At 39.7% G+C, this 15507-nt stretch overlaps 2 protein-coding genes and 3 non-coding genes across 5 annotated transcripts; 2 read left to right on the top strand and 3 right to left on the bottom strand.

The window, feature by feature from the left end:
• Nucleotides 1-25: 25 nt before the first annotated feature.
• Nucleotides 26-97, bottom strand: trnap-agg (transfer RNA proline (anticodon AGG)). The gene has a single exon. It is a non-coding gene; the product is annotated as a tRNA-Pro (tRNA).
• Nucleotides 98-1052: 955 nt separating this feature from the next.
• pomp (proteasome maturation protein) lies at nt 1053-2635 on the bottom strand. Its single transcript, XM_085285907.1, has 6 exons — nt 2516-2635; nt 2099-2196; nt 1907-1967; nt 1614-1715; nt 1433-1526; nt 1053-1337 (listed from the first exon to the last, which is right to left on the bottom strand). Exons 1-6 carry the CDS (start codon nt 2591-2593, stop codon nt 1270-1272), a joined length of 501 nt encoding a protein of 166 aa, XP_085142033.1. The 5' UTR covers nt 2594-2635; the 3' UTR covers nt 1053-1269.
• A 155-nt stretch (nt 2636-2790) lies between these two features.
• Nucleotides 2791-2862, top strand: trnac-gca (transfer RNA cysteine (anticodon GCA)). Its single transcript has one exon. It is a non-coding gene; the product is annotated as a tRNA-Cys (tRNA).
• A 460-nt stretch (nt 2863-3322) lies between these two features.
• trnat-agu (transfer RNA threonine (anticodon AGU)) lies at nt 3323-3411 on the top strand. Its single transcript is given in 2 exon segments — nt 3323-3360; nt 3376-3411. It is a non-coding gene; the product is annotated as a tRNA-Thr (tRNA).
• A 627-nt stretch (nt 3412-4038) lies between these two features.
• On the bottom strand, nt 4039-8632 carry lg9h11orf65 (linkage group 9 C11orf65 homolog). Its single transcript, XM_085285831.1, has 9 exons — nt 8628-8632; nt 5783-5864; nt 5595-5687; nt 5470-5523; nt 5146-5355; nt 4842-4972; nt 4507-4677; nt 4347-4402; nt 4039-4176 (listed from the first exon to the last, which is right to left on the bottom strand). Exons 1-9 carry the CDS (start codon nt 8630-8632, stop codon nt 4094-4096), a joined length of 885 nt encoding a protein of 294 aa, XP_085141957.1. The 3' UTR covers nt 4039-4093.
• Between the last annotated feature and the right edge of the window lie 6875 nt (nt 8633-15507).

Here is a 15507-nt window from a genome sequence, read left to right on the forward strand (position 1 = left end):
CATTTTGGTCATGTAGACAACATATGGGCTCGTCCGGGATTTGAACCCGGGACCTCTCGCACCCTAAGCGAGAATCATACCCCTAGACCAACGAGCCACATGAAAACATGCAGTCTTTTCCAAAAGTCACATATCAGAGCAAATAAAGCGGCATGTATGAAAGATTGTCTTGAAAGCTACCAGTCAAAAGTTTTATCTACAATATAGAAAAACCCTGACAATGTGTGTCCAAAACTGAAGACGTCAAATAAATGAAGCAAGAAATATGGAATCATGTACCATCAAAAAGAATGATAAATAACTAAATATGTTTTAAATTTTAGATTCCTGGAAGTAGCCACGCTTTGCTTATTTCACAGTGCCACAAACCCTCAGCCTTCTCTCAATGAGCATCATGATATATGAAATGGTTTTCACTTCACAGATGTGCCTTTTTAGGGTTCATTTGTAGGATTTCTCTTTAGCACATTTTCACATGAACGTCATACATCACCCAGAAAAGCATCAATCACAAACCTATACTCTGCGTTTTTTCAGCTCGCTGCAGATGTTTGACCGGCCCATGCCACCAAGCATCAGCCATTATAAATTCAACCTCAGTGATTTCCACCCTGCTATTAATGTTAACAAGCTCGGGCTTCACAGTGCAAATTTTAAAAGAGAGCGGAGAGCCTTGCCAACAGCTCCTTAAGCTCTAATTGGAGAGTACAGTTGTATAAACATGCAATTAGACTTAAATAACATATCTGAAGAATTTAATTGTGGGATGAAAAAAAAAAACGATTTAGATATCAATGAGTTTTTAAGGATACTTCAAGTTAGGCAAATGAAAAATGAGTGAAGTGAAGAATAACATGGATTAAAATACAAGTGTTGCTCTTTATTAACCTGTTGCATTGGCGAATCAATGTTAGCTATACAGGTGAACAAACTCAGAGTGGGTAGAGTGAGGCTTTGTTACACCTTCTCTCTGAACACATCACCAGGTAATTTTATCAGCGCAAGCTCATCTAAAAATGTCAATAACTGATCAAATGAACCAGGACAATGAGGAGAGTCATGAAGTTTATTAGAAATAACCAAATGAAATCATACAAAAGCAGCCTGTGTGAGTGACTTTTTTCAAGATCACTACACACGCACACCCATTTCCTGCTCAAAAGTACTCCACAACTAAAACTCTCCACCAACTACTAACTTTGGTTATGGAGTTGATAAACAAATGTATTCATACATAATAATAATATGGATCTGTGTGCACAACTCTGTTCACAACAATCCCAATTTGTACTCCACCATCATGTGTGGCTCACCCATCACTTCACTGTGGGCTGGATCTACAAAGGAAAAAGACAAAAGCACAGTATAAGCCATGGTTTCACGTCGTCACACATATCACTGAAGGTGTAAAAGGGAAGGACAAGGTTCCCACCGTTGAGGACGTCTTCAAATCCAATGGACTCATCGCTGTTTCGCAGCGTATCGAGAGCCAAATTTGAGCTCTGTAGGAATGGGAGACGCTGGATCTGGAGGGAAGAAACAGTTGGTGTCAGGACTGAGAAGGAGAAAAACAAAACAAAACACGAGAACACCTGAAAAAGGACTGCAGCTACCTGTCGGGCCGCCCTGTACTCCATTTGCAGTTTTAGAGGAGCGTGAAGACCCTGGATGTTTCTGAGTGTTGAGAAATTCATCTTATCCTGGTTCAATTGGAACTGCTCATGGAGAAACAGAAAACAGTGAGATACCCACAGAAACGTATTTTTACTACTTGCACTTTGTGTCTATTGTGATTAAACTGAGCTGCATTTGACAAAACAGTAATTTTTATAGTAAAACCAAGCACAGAACACAAATACCATTTAAGCCTTTCATGAAAACCGCATTAATTGGTTTAATGACTCACATTTTTTTCTGACAGCTCCAGCGGGTGGCTTGGAAGCAGTTCATTCTTAACACTGGTAAATCTGTTTAATAAAAGTAGAAGAGAAAAAAACAGTATTACGAAAAGCACATTGTTCTTTATTTGGGGGCTAATACAAAAATGTGTTTTTGGAGATTACCATGCAACAGAGTTTTATTTTTAACAATTTCTCACCCACTACGGAGGGAGTCCTGCACTCCGTAAGCTCCCTGTGGAGAGAACCCAGCCACAGGTACACTGTCCTTAAGCTGAGAGCGAAGTCCTCTGGAATTCTGTAGTCCACATCAAAGACATACATAAACCATTTACATTTGATAACACTTAGCTAATGGCTATCTAATGTAGCTAATAGCAACAAATACTGGAAGTTGTATTTATCTAAGGGACCTTGTGGCTAACCTAAGCGCTAGCTGGCATTAGCTCGAGTGACTAATCAAATTCACAGCTACTCAGTTTGGGCACGGTTAAAGACAAACAACTTCACCACCAAGACTTCAAATGATCACACAGATTATAAAGCAGAGAGAGTACGCAACAACAAGGTTTAAGATATTTAAAAATATGGTATAGGGATTAAAAACGCTATCATACCATTGTCACTTCGTTTGTTCCCCTTTCCTTTCGATACACTGCTGTATCCGGTAACGTCTCGTTTTGATGACGACACATCCGCTGATAGCTTATGTACAGGATCACGTCTTTCCAGTTAAACAGACAATGGTGTGCTGTACAATATGTAAAGTATACGAAATCAATTCGTTATCACTTAATTGAAGATATAAACATGAACTCTATGCCAACTTCGTATGGGGGAATGATTATGATCATGATGATAAATACGTATGCGTCCTCTATGCTCAATGTGAGGGGGTATAGCTCAGTGGTAGAGCATTTGACTGCAGATCAAGAGGTCCCCGGTTCAAATCCGGGTGCCCCCTGTTTTTCAGTTTTGCGTTAGTCATTTGCAAAACTTTAATTTGTCACCTTAATGACAAGTAAAGCTTTTGGAATTTAATGATAATAATAATAATAATAATAACAGCCAGAATACAAGTAAGGCTGACCTTTAAAATGCACTTCTCTCTACAGTGCTACAGTGTGTTATCACAATGAGCTGAACACCCTCAGATATCAAGTTAAGAAACACAAAAGGCATAAATACAGTTAGGACCAGTTGGGATTGTCATTTTGCCTTCATATACCACCAGCATATATTTGAAATTGAACAGTCAAGATACAAACACACAGGATATCAGCTGTATGTTGATTTGCAGATGTTCATCATCAGCAGCAATTTTTGGCAGTCTGACTGTCTGGAATTCGGAATGTGGTTTAACACAATGTTACTGTAACAAACTATAGTCTACACACTAACAAGTCACTCATCTGTGTGTATGTGGCACTGTGGCTTAGTTGGTTAAAGTGCCTGTCTAGTAAGTATTAAACTAGAAAACAGGAGATCCTGGGTTCAACTCCCAGCAGTGCCTAAAACATAGTAGTTTTGTCTGTTCTCAGTCATCCAGGGCCTGTTAGTCTAAGGAGCTTTGAAAGATGAGTGTCCGGATTCCTTTAAGGGACACATCCCACTGGTGTATAAATACCTGGGACTCTCCACCATTTCATTTTAGCAAGGGTCTCAAACTCACGGCCTACTTGGGGCCCGTATATTGACCTGAAGAAATATAATGCAGTTTGGCCATTGAAGTTACTTTTGTTGTTATGGAGGGTTTGTTTGTTGTTGAGTGCAATGTTAAAATAAGTTCTTTAAAAAGCACAAAATGATTTAATATGAAGGCAATATGAGCAGAGAGCACAAACTTGTTGAGGGATTGGCTGTTAGTTCAGTGCGAGAGTTATTTGTAAAGAAAACTATTTTCATTAGCAGTCAAAACTAACGTGTAAACTTAGAGACCATTTTGACGTTTGACCAGAGTGCTCTCTCGGCTGCAGCGTAATATTAAAATCCACTTCAAAAGACGCTCATCACATGTTTATAGTTTTTTAAAAACTATTTAAAACTAACAAAAAATGTCACACAGTGATGTCTACTTATATGACAGACTAACAAAGACTGTAAACAACTGCAAGTTTCAGACTTTATTAAAGTGAATACTGCGACAATAACAGTGTGGCACACTCCACTTCGAGACTGCACAGTTTTAACATAAATCATGTTTGTTCTGCTGCGTTTTCATCAGCGAGCTCGTGTGGATCTAACCTGGGTGGGTGAGAAGGGCCATCTGTAGGAGATACTATGAGAAAAAGGTGATGAAGAAAAAAGGAAGACAGAATAGCATGAGACTGGATTATCAGGATAATGCAAAGACTTCCAAAGCAACATACATGATGTTGCCATGTTAGCTGTCAATTTAAAAAAAATCAGATGGCAGCACAGAATACAGTATTTAGGGAATATTTTTACCTTTGCTCAGCTCAGAGGAGTAACTGCAGGCCAAATGTCTCCATTCCTCCATATACCTGCACAGGCAAGAGAGGAAAATTCATACGGGGGGCATCCCATGATGCAGGAAATTATGAGAAAGATTACAAATGCCACAAACATTCTAATCAGAGTGCCTTACTCCTCGAAGTTTAGAGTGTTGGTCCAGGCCAGCAGCTCATCCAGCTCCCATTCCAGTATTTCATCATCTCCTTTCTTTTCAACTGTCTCCATCAATTCCTGGGCGGAACTCTCCACCAGGGCCGCCATGTGTCTGTGCTCTGCATGATCCTGCAGATGACCCTCTTTATACCTGTATGTAAGGAACAGGAGTGACAGCTCATTTAACACAATTAAAACAACACATCATTATGTGTTTGTTAGCATGTGTTGATTGCATGTGCATTATTGTGATCACTGATGCTACAGTGGTTTGCTCACCAACTGTTTCATTTCACAAAAACATAAAGCACTTACATCTGCTTCAGCCATTCAATTTTCTTTCTTTTCCTCCAACTCTCTAAATCTTGCTTCCGCTGCAACTTGGAGTAATGAAAGTCCATTTTTTTGTCAGCACCGATCTCTGCAGGCTCACATGCCAAAACCACCTAAGAGAGAAGACGAAGCAAAAAAACCCCAAAACAGACTTGCAGAACTTCGGCTTTTAGAGGCTTCCTGTTAAACAGCATTTGTAAACTTGCTGTAGCTCTTTGGCTCCCTGTTTCTAAACAAATGGCAGAACTTGACTAAAGCAGAACAGAAAATCATTTTTGTTCCTCACCTTGTTACAGAACAGCCTCCAACTATTGTTCTCCAAGCGCTTGTACCAACCTGATCGGTCATCCTTTGCGACAGCTGGGCCTTTGTTGGTCTTCTGGGCCACAAGCTTCCTACGACTTTGCTTGGTGTAGTCTTTTGGGCTGCCTGCACACACATCTGTAATTGGCCGATGGGTGAAGATCTTGTAATAAATATCAGGAGGAAAGTTGATCTAAAATGGCAGAGAGGTTAGCCTTAGAGAGGAAGGCATGTCTCTAATATTATATTCATATAGCTCCTGAGTGATCTATTCCTGACCTAAACTATTTCCTCTCTGAGTTCTTACCCCTCCAAGTCGAAATCTGATAAATACTCCAGCTGCAGCATCCAGCAGTTCGGCCTGCCACAACAAAATCACATTTCATTTTGTTTGATTTGGTTTTATTTCATAGGGGTTGCAATTTCCATTACCTCTCGAGGATTGACAGTTTTGAGGATGGTCTTTGGATCCTGCTGTTTGCAGTAGAAAATCAACTCTTTGAAATACCTGAAGACTTCACTGGCCTGCAATTTGGGTAGATTTAAAAAAAAAGCTGTTACTACAATTGTGCACATATGTGAGTCTGTGTTCCCATAGCAGTAGTAGTAGATGTTCCTACCATATATCCTCTCCAAGTCTTCTGAATTATTCTGGCTGCCACCTCCTGCAGTGTCCCTTGTTGGGGCTCGTCCTCCTGCAAGCTACAGAAGAGGAAACATGAGAAGGAAGGACAAAGAGACCGATTACTTTTTACATTACAATATATTGCATAATGTGTCTTATGATGAGTTCTATTGATGAGAGAACCAACAGTGGGAATATTTACTCTGATTTAGATACTTATTTTTCATATAATCTGGTGGTATGCACTTTTATTTCATTCAAATTATAGTCATTTTAATTGACTTCATATTGCTAATTCACCACACTTTTTTCTTTAGGAGGAATTAAGTTGGGTTTTTTTAATGTATGTTTTCCATTACTTTTAACAAACTGTTAAGGTTAAATGTTATTTTATAGATTAGGACTTTACATATAAAAATGTGCAGCCATTTTCTAAAATATCATACACAGCAGCACATTTGTTGCCTATTAAATAGCCTTAGTAATACTATGCAGATAGCTTGTGGTATAGGTCCAACATAAAGTCTAATAATAACTCACTCAAGAAATTTCTGACATAGCATATTACTGTGATAAAATACAAATTGGGTTTTCTGTGTGTGTGTATGTATCAATAAAACGGCATAAAAACTTCTGCATAATGGAAAAGTCATAAAAAATGTTGTCCCATTATATACAATACAAAAACAACTTGATTTAAAGTTTGCAATTTATCTGGGAACAAAGGCATCAAACAGCTAACGTTAGCTAACTTAAGCCAGGGAAATAAAATATACAGTATTTACATTGTGTGATACACACGTGACTTCTTATCACATGCAAACGTCATTGTGATGTAAAATATACATCACCTCATGACTGCTGCCAATTACTCTCTAAACATATCAGCTGATGGCAGCAGATGTTTTGAAAATATCTCAGTAGGTTACTTGGCAACGTAACCTGACATTAATTAGTCTTCCGGGAAATACTTTCAAAATAAAATGTTCTTTTGCTCAGTTGTATTACTTAACGGCTGGACATAGACGTTCACTATAAGTCAAGACCAAGACTGAAAACCACGTCACGTTTAGAGCCATTTAAACCACCTTTCTTCCCCATTCAGATGCTCAGTTTGACCTTCAATAGACCATGTCTACAAGCCTAAAGCACTGAGTTGCTGCCATGATTAGGTGATTAGATATCTGCATTAACGACTTATTGAACAGGCATACCTAATATAGTGGCAGATGAGTGTAGTTTTAATATCACTGACCATTAGATGGAGCTCTTTTACAAGTAACCCCGGCTTCTCTGGTTTTTCCACCACTCTTATGGTTGACATTAATCTTTAGTATGCATATATTTTCTGAAACTTTAGACTCTAACTATATGCCAAATCCTTAATACAATTTCACAACTTTCCATTAGTTGGGATTTGTTTATTTTTGTCACAAAAGGTGGACACGTCCATTAAATATGAATGTTTGAACAGACTTGTACCCACAAAATGAGCAATACCAGTACCAGCACTCACATACACATACTGAATCAGAAAGGAACTTTTCAAATCTCTAATGAGTAATGTTCTTTTCTCTCAGCCTCTTGACTTGAACAGCCAGGCCAGGCAGCAAGACCCTGTGTTTCTTAGTCCACCCACTCAATTAGTTTGTCAGATAGCGAGGCACAGATTCATCACCCAGCTGTGTGGGATTTCTCCATGGTAATAAGAAACTGCAGCAAATCAGAGCTCTTAATGTTGAGGTGACTTCATGCATTAGCACTAAAAGTCTACCAGAGCCCAGAGCCTGCGCATGAGATTTTATTTCAAATACAGCATACTGAAAGAAATTTAGGAACCCAAAAGCCAAAAAATTGCAGAATTGCCTTGTTTTATCTTGACGGTGCAAAGACAGGTGCTTTCATGAGTCACTGTCTCGACACTATCAAACCAACTCCACCAAACCCAAACGAATCAATCACATTCACACATAAAGATGAGATATTTATATTTCACTTTCTGCTCCTTCAGTTTCATACTAAACATTTAAATAAGAAGTGAATTGCCTGCAGGCGGGCAGAATTTCTCAGCACTCTTTCTATATTTATTAGCTGCTGAATATTCAAACATGCATTTGTGGTCTATATATCACCCAGACTCCAGTCCTGTTTGCTTTCCAGATAAACTGTCCGCATAGCTGTGGACGAGAACATTTGTAGATATGAATTGCTAACTAGACAGATGTCCTTTATGCAAATAGGCACAGAATGCATTTCCCAACCAAAGCCTGTGGGCATGTAGCAAAACTCATTTCACATGTATTCAAAGCAGGAGTCTATTTCTTTTCTCTCTGTGGGGGATGTGCTGTCACTATGATTCCTAACAAGGACAGATATTTTTATATTAGCTAGGCTGGTTTTTAGGGTGAATACTCAAGATATATTAAGATGCCTTTATTATTAGTCCCACGAGTGGGAAATTGGAATTGGAGATAGTTTCAACACAGTTTGGATTCCTGAGTATGTATTGGAATTGTTGATATTTGGCCTAACCCTGTGATTTGACTGAAATTTGTGTTGCAAAGGCATAAGTCACACTACATTATAATAGCATGTAAAAAAAGTACTTGACTGTTAAATCTGAAGTTTGCCTTTCTGATGATACAACTCTCCTCCATTCTGCTTTGTTGACACCTTTGTGCTTCATAGCTGCTAACTGAAGCATTGACAAGAAGTTTGTCAAAATGAAGAAAAAAATATCTATATCTTGATGCAAGAGTATATGTCAACAGGCTTAGGTGATAAGAATTTTGTTATTTCTACAAACTGAATCTAAAGTGCTCCTTAATTCACCCCAGTACCTCATGGTTAATGACTTTGAAAAAGCACAAAAACCTATTTTTGCTATGTCGGAATACTAAATAAGAAGCTCTTTCTAGTCTGCTCTTTGACTAGGAGCATTTCCACTCTTAATTTACAAACTTCTAATAATTATGTTATTTCAAAGAAGCTTTCTCTTGTAATTTTAAACATACCATTCAGCTAACATTTTTATCTATGATTTTATTTTGAAAACCTGTCATGAACTGCTGGAACACCAGTGTTACTGTTCACTGCAATCTGTAAAGTTAACTGTAAAGCATTGTGGTGGTAGCATCATGCACTGGAGCTGGCGTTTTGTTTGCCAGTGGTACTGGTATAGTGCAAAAAAGTAATATAACAAAGAAGAAGGAGGACGTTTTTATTATTCTATCGACTTCAACAAGTCATATCAGCAGCAAAAGGGTTGAAACTAGGGCAGAACTGAGTGCTCCAACAGGACAATGAACCCAAACACACATCAAAACTGGTCTTGGAATGGATAAAGAAGGCTAACTTTAAGCTTCTTGAATGGCCTCACCAAAACTCGACCTCGACTGTACTGAAAATTTGTGGACTGGGCTTAAAAGCTGGGAACTCTACTAATTTTGCCAAGAGCGGTCAATTATCCTGCCAGAATCACACTGACTTGCAACTTCTTAATGGAAACCAAAATAAGTATTACTGGGAGTGTATGTATGTATATATTTGACATATATATTTGTATCTGTCTGTAGTCCCAGCCTGCTTCAAAATGGCCACCATCGTCCCTGTACCCAAATCCTCCACCATCTCCTCATTGAACGACTGGCGACCTGTAGCCCTGACCCCCATCGTAAGCAAATGCTTCGAGAAGCTGGTCAGGGACTTCATCTGCTCTGCACTACCCGACTCACTGGACCCTCTACAGTTCGCATACCGCCACAACAGGTCCACTGATGGTGCCATAGCCCTGACACTACACACTGCCCTGTCACACCTGGAGAAGAGAGACGCGTATGTGAGAATGCTGTTTGTAGATTACAGCTCAGCATTCAATACCATCGTTCCCTCGAAGCTGGACAGGAAACTGCAGGATCTAGGACTGAGCAGCTCCCTCTGCAGCTGGATCCTTAGCTTCCTGTTTGACAGATGCCAAGTGGTCAGACTGGGCAGCATCACCTCATCCCCCATCACACTGAACACTGGTGCTCCACAGGGGTGTGTACTGAGCCCTCTCCTGTACTCACTCTACACCTACGACTGCACAGCCACTAACAACTCCAACATCATTGTGAAGTTTGCGGACGACACTACAGTGGTGGGTCTTATCACCAACGGTGATGAGACGGCTTACAGGGAGGAGGTCAGCGCCCTGACCCACTGGTGTCAAGACAACCATCTCACCCTCAACGTCGCAAAGACAAAGGAGTTGATAGTGGACTTCCGGAGGTGCAGAGAAGTACACACCCCCATCACCATCAACGGCGCTGCTGTGGAGAGAGTGAGCAGCTTCCGGTTCCTTGGCGTACATCTGGCTGAGGATCTTACGTGGTCAGTACACACAAACAAAACAGTGAAGAAGGCGCAGCAGCGCCTCTTCTTTCTCAGGAGACTGAAAAGATTCGGCATGAGCCCCCGCATCCTCAGGACCTTCTATCACTGTGCCATATAGAGCATCCTCACTGGATGCATCACCACCTGGTATGGCAACAGCACCAACTAAACAGCCTACAACTGCAAAGCTCTCCAGCGAGTAGTGCGGTGCTCTGAACGGATAATTGGAGGTGAGCTTCCCTCCCTCCAAGACATCTACAGGAAGCGGTGCCTGAGGAAAGCGGGGAGGATCATCAAGGACTCCAGTCACCCCAGCCATAAACTGTTCAGACTGCTTCCATCAGGAAGGAGGTTCTGCAGCATCCGGTCCCGTACCAGCAGACTGAGAGACAGCTTCTTCCATCAGGCCATCAGACTGCTGAACACTTCATAGACACCTCAGCTTCACTACTGGAACTTCAACATTATGCACTACATACTGTACAGTAATGCCGCTGTTTTGCACATATTCAACTCTGTATATTTTATATATTTTATTTATTGTTTACTCTATTTAATTTGTAAAATTTGTAAAATATGTGTACACACACACACACACACACACACACACACACACGCGTAGAAAAATATTTAGTATACACATCCAGGAATGCATATACTATTATATATTGTACATATATTTATTAGTTTCAGATGTAGCCATTATTGTATTTTGCTTGTTTACATTATTGTATTTTGCACATCTCTGTTGCTTGTGAAGCTCGCACACAAGAATTTCACTCACATGTGCTGTACCAATGTACCTGCACATGTGATGTGACAATAAAAATGATTTGATTTGATTTTTGATTTGATCTCTACATATACTTGGCCACAGGGGTCTATTTTTATCTTCCCTTTACGTTTCCTATATAAATTTAACCACTAGGTCAAATCAGACTTAAACATATAATAGAGTTCTGCTACTAAGAGGATGAAAAAGAGCTTCATGTCCTGATACCACCAGCGTGTCATCTATTATGTTCTGTGTTGATGAAATTCAGTAGTGCATGTCCAATAGTTTCCTGCAGCTGAATGACTCCAAATCAGAATTAATTAGTATTACGCCAAGTGGCCCAGCATTCGCAGCATTACCATTCTCTTTTCATCTCTTGAAATATTTAACCAGTACTAGACCAGTTCTTTTAACCTTTAATCTAGAAACAATCATACATCCTTTTATCTCCTCTATGCTGCATTATTGCAGCGCTTGTTATTCAAGCATCAGAAGGTGAAACATCATAATACTATAACTTAACTTGAAAGGCTTCTACAAGCCTTGTAACACGTTTGAAGGGGACTAGCCACATTGCACTAATCCTTGTTGCCCTTCAATGTTATCTAATGCCTTTCACAGCTTGTTTTTACTGACTTGAACGATCAAGCTCCTGCTTTTATGTGTGGGTTCTGCTAATGAGTCCAACTGCTGCTTGAGATTTTCTGGCAGAGCCCTGCTAACAGTTCTGAAATCTTGGCTAAACTAAAGGTGGTCAGGCCTTTTGTTGTTTGCACTGCTCACTTGTGGAGCTCACAGTCTAAGGATCCAAGACACTCAAACACCCTGTAGCAAAGCTCTTGTTAAAAACAACTTTCATCTGAAAGTTCTTTTCTTATTCTGTTTTAAAAAGTGCAAATTTATCGTCACAATCATGCTGCTGACCCCAACTTAAACAAAAGACAGAGGTCTTTGTTCTTCTGTGTGGACAGACATGTGGACAGATTTCTTGTTCATGTTCTCATTTTTAACCTCCTGCATTTTAACTAGGTGTGCCAATCTCAGCTTTTCATATTTCTCTCTCCCACAGCTTTCACTATTTTTTCTTTCCTGGCTCCAGATGTTATCAGTATTTCAGTGCCAGGGCCCCAGAGAGATGACAGTCAATTGAGGAAATGCTTTCTTCGTTTCAGACCCTCATCAAAATGGGAACATTTCAACTCCACCATCAAACACTGGAGGGGAACTCCAGTGTTTGATTACATTTTAAATCGATATTACACCATTTATGTCACAACCTTACTGTTAAAGTCCCACAAATTTGATAAGTGCATTTTTGTGTTCTGTGACAGGGAAAATTGTTCCACTCACAAGAACAGGGGAATAGTTAATACCTCAAACAGTAGGGGGCAGTATAAGACAAATTCCAAAGGGGATAAAAATACACAATAATGTAGTAACAATACAAGCCACAGGAATATATATATTTGAATAATGTGTTATAGTCCAAGAGCACACATTTGATAGATAACATGTATTATCAGAGATGTTTTTCAAAATCAGTTAATATAAATTCGTTTTTTTTTTTCAGTTTCTGTGTTTGATATTGTTATATTGGAATACATTTTCAAATTAGTGATGTGCTGTGAAAGCTGTATTATTTGTTTTAAGTCCGACACACCTTTTCAGGCACGACAAACACAAAAGTATTACTTTGATGTGGCAAGAAAGAAACATTACTGTCATTATTGCACAGAAGAAACCAGTGAGTGTCAGATAGGCTGCTTTGTCTAAGGTGGTTAGAAAAAGCAGTCAGTTGGATTCAGTCAAGAGCAAACCAGTGAGCCCTTATTGTATCTCATTAGAGCTCTTTGTAAAATACAATAGAGGACAATGAGTTGGCATGATGGCAATCTGTAGTGCAGATTGTTTGTACCAATTCTGTTCGATCAGTAAAGACTTTTTACAATGCACAAAAAAGAAAATCTGAATCACTAAACAATATCAGATACAGAACAACAGCTGAAATTAAAAATGTCCTTAAAAAAGATAACGAAGACTGGTATGTGCCATATAACAACTATAACTATGGCTAAAGCTTGGTGGAAAACATTCCAGATATGAAGAACAATACTTGGTTTACAGTTAATAATTAATGTAGAAAGTTTGCATGAATAATACAGAGAGAGAAAACACTGTGGGACTAATTATGTGTGTGGGTATGTTTGGATGATGCATCTGTAAACATACACAAGGGTTTGCATACTTCTCTGTGTCTCTGTTTACTGTTGTATACACACTGTATGTTCATGCTGCACATGTGCATGACGCAGCTAACTGGTTAGCTGTTCTGTCGTGTTTGTACGTGACAATTAAGCTGTCCCCACTCCAGACTGTAATTATGGATCACAGCCAGTGTCACGAGGACAACTTTTACTTCATCACTCAGTAAATGTTCTCACCATCACACACACAAAAAATAGTAGGGTTAGGCTAAAATGACCTTTTACTGTTGTTAGTTAGTTAGTTAATCTCTCTCTCTCTCTCTCTCTCACACACACACACACACACACACACACACACACACAGCCCTACTGTGTATACAACTGTATTGGAACACTTGGATAGCCTGAAGGACTGCATCTGTCTGTGCAAGCACCCAATTTGCTGAACTTTGAATGAACTAGCACACTGACCGTTCACTATTACCTGATTCACTTGGCTAACAAATAGTTGCCTAGACTATGCAGTACGACCTTATGCTCTACTGCAGGTTTGTGTCCAGCATTCATCCTCTATTTATTTCTGTCTTCCTCTGCTAAATATCCCATTATGCAGCCATTTGATGCTGGGCAGTTGCCCGCTGGAGCTGAAGACAACCAGAGGAGTGTACTACAAAGGGAGATTAATGGCTTATTGAGGTATGTCGGGTTTTCAGTGTCACGAAGGTGGCTCTCTTCTTACCTGGCTCGATCACCATGGTAACTAATGCTGATCTGTATTAAGCTATATTCAGTCTCTCTCTCTCTCTCTCTCGATCTATAGATAGATAGATAGATAATTAATAATAATAATAATGGATACTTTATTGATCCCCATGGGGAAATTACTTGTTTTTCTCTGCATTTGACCCATTCACTCAGTGAAGCAGTGGGCAGCCCACTAAGCAGGCGCCCGGGGAGCAGTGTGTAGGGACGGTACCTTGCTCAGGGGTACCTCAGGGTAGCCGTTAAGTGGATTCGAACCGCCGACCTTCCGATCATGGGGCGACCACTTTACCTACTGAGCTATCCCTGCCCAGATAGATAGATAGATAGATTTATATGTATGTAAAGGTAACTTGTGAAGTCATGTATTGTTAATGGCATCAAATGAAGCTGTGCTGTGTATGTTGCATTTCCACCTGACAGACTCAGTTCATACTGTGCATACCTAATTAGCTGATCTGATACCACTGAGTAGATCTTAATGTTTAAAAATGTCAACAAGTAAATTTCAGAGCTCAATGTGCAGCTGCTACATTGTAATCAAAATGCACCACTGCTCTGAGTGGTCAAACAAACATACTCCCCTTTACCGCCTTTTCTAATGTACTTTACTTGTTTTACTTTGAAGGCTTGTTTTCTTTGATGTAATGTGTCACATGGCTTCCCGTCCATCCCCTCCCATGCCTGTGCGCAACTGCTTCCACCTGTGTCTCATTCCTGTGTCTCATTCCCTGATCAGTGCAGCGTGTATAAATAGTCTTGTCTTTATCTTTTGGCTCTTGCCAGACTGTGTGTTAATACACTCTGTTGTGATGATGATATTTTCTTAGTAATTCTCATAGTTTTCTTGCTTGTTTTTTGAAATTGAACAGCTCACCTTTTGTTTTACATCACCTGTCTTTGTGTCCTGAGGTTGTGTCCTCATCAACACAATACAACTGCCAACTTTTAATATCCTTTATATGTCTTTATCATCCACTCTCTGATATTGTCTGAATAAAGCTCATGGGGAGGCACTTGGTCAGTTTTGTGTGGAAGAGTCAACCAGTCCTTCCTTCCAACCCTTTGTGTGAGTGAGCATAGGGCACACAGCCCGATGTGGTTTGTAGTATGTGGTTTTGTCAAACCAGCTAATGGGAAGGGAAAAAAAAGGATGTTTACTTCACTTGTCTGATTAGAGGGAACTAAAACACAACAGGGAGCAATAAAACCCAAAGAATGAGCTAAAAGATGCAGTGCAACTGCTTATATAAGAGCTGCAGGAGGATGATGATGTTTAGTTGGGACATCTCTAGAAAGAACCTCACTTGCTAAGACAATTGATAATAAAGTCTTTAAAAAAATGCTTTGAACTATCTGTGTCACAGATCTCACGAAACTAGTTTCCCCAAAAACTTCAAATAACTGATATGCATAAGCTGGAGATTTTTTTTTCCCAAGGTCAATATTCTTTGTCTTTCTGCGAGTCATGGGACGATTCATAAACATTTATTCATTGTATTCAGACCACGCTGCATATGAAGTATAATGCTCACAAAGGCAGAAGGACTTGATTGCAGGAGGAGATTGATTTTTAGTGATTCAGTGACCCTCATGGCTCTATCA

Source organism: Mchenga conophoros, linkage group LG9 (genome assembly GCF_057382185.1).
Source record: "Mchenga conophoros isolate Kocher_MC1m ecotype Shallow Benthic linkage group LG9, M_conophoros_male_GT1.1, whole genome shotgun sequence".
Taxonomy (NCBI): Eukaryota; Metazoa; Chordata; class Actinopteri; order Cichliformes; family Cichlidae; genus Mchenga; species Mchenga conophoros.

Coding starts and splice junctions, on each gene's coding strand:
- pomp (XM_085285907.1), bottom strand. CDS start 2,593: ATGTGTCGTCATCAAAACGAGACGTTACCGGATACAGCAGTGTATCGA. Junction 1,527..1,613: donor AGTACAGGGCGGCCCGACAG/GTAGCTGCAGTC, acceptor TCTTCCCTCCAG/ATCCAGCGTCTCCCATTCCT. Junction 1,338..1,432: donor ATTTGAAGACGTCCTCAACG/GTGGGAACCTTG, acceptor TTTCCTTTGTAG/ATCCAGCCCACAGTGAAGTG.
- lg9h11orf65 (XM_085285831.1), bottom strand. Junction 5,356..5,469: donor TCAGATTTCGACTTGGAGGG/GTAAGAACTCAG, acceptor CTGCCATTTTAG/ATCAACTTTCCTCCTGATAT. Junction 4,678..4,841: donor ATTGAATGGCTGAAGCAGAT/GTAAGTGCTTTA, acceptor CCTTACATACAG/GTATAAAGAGGGTCATCTGC.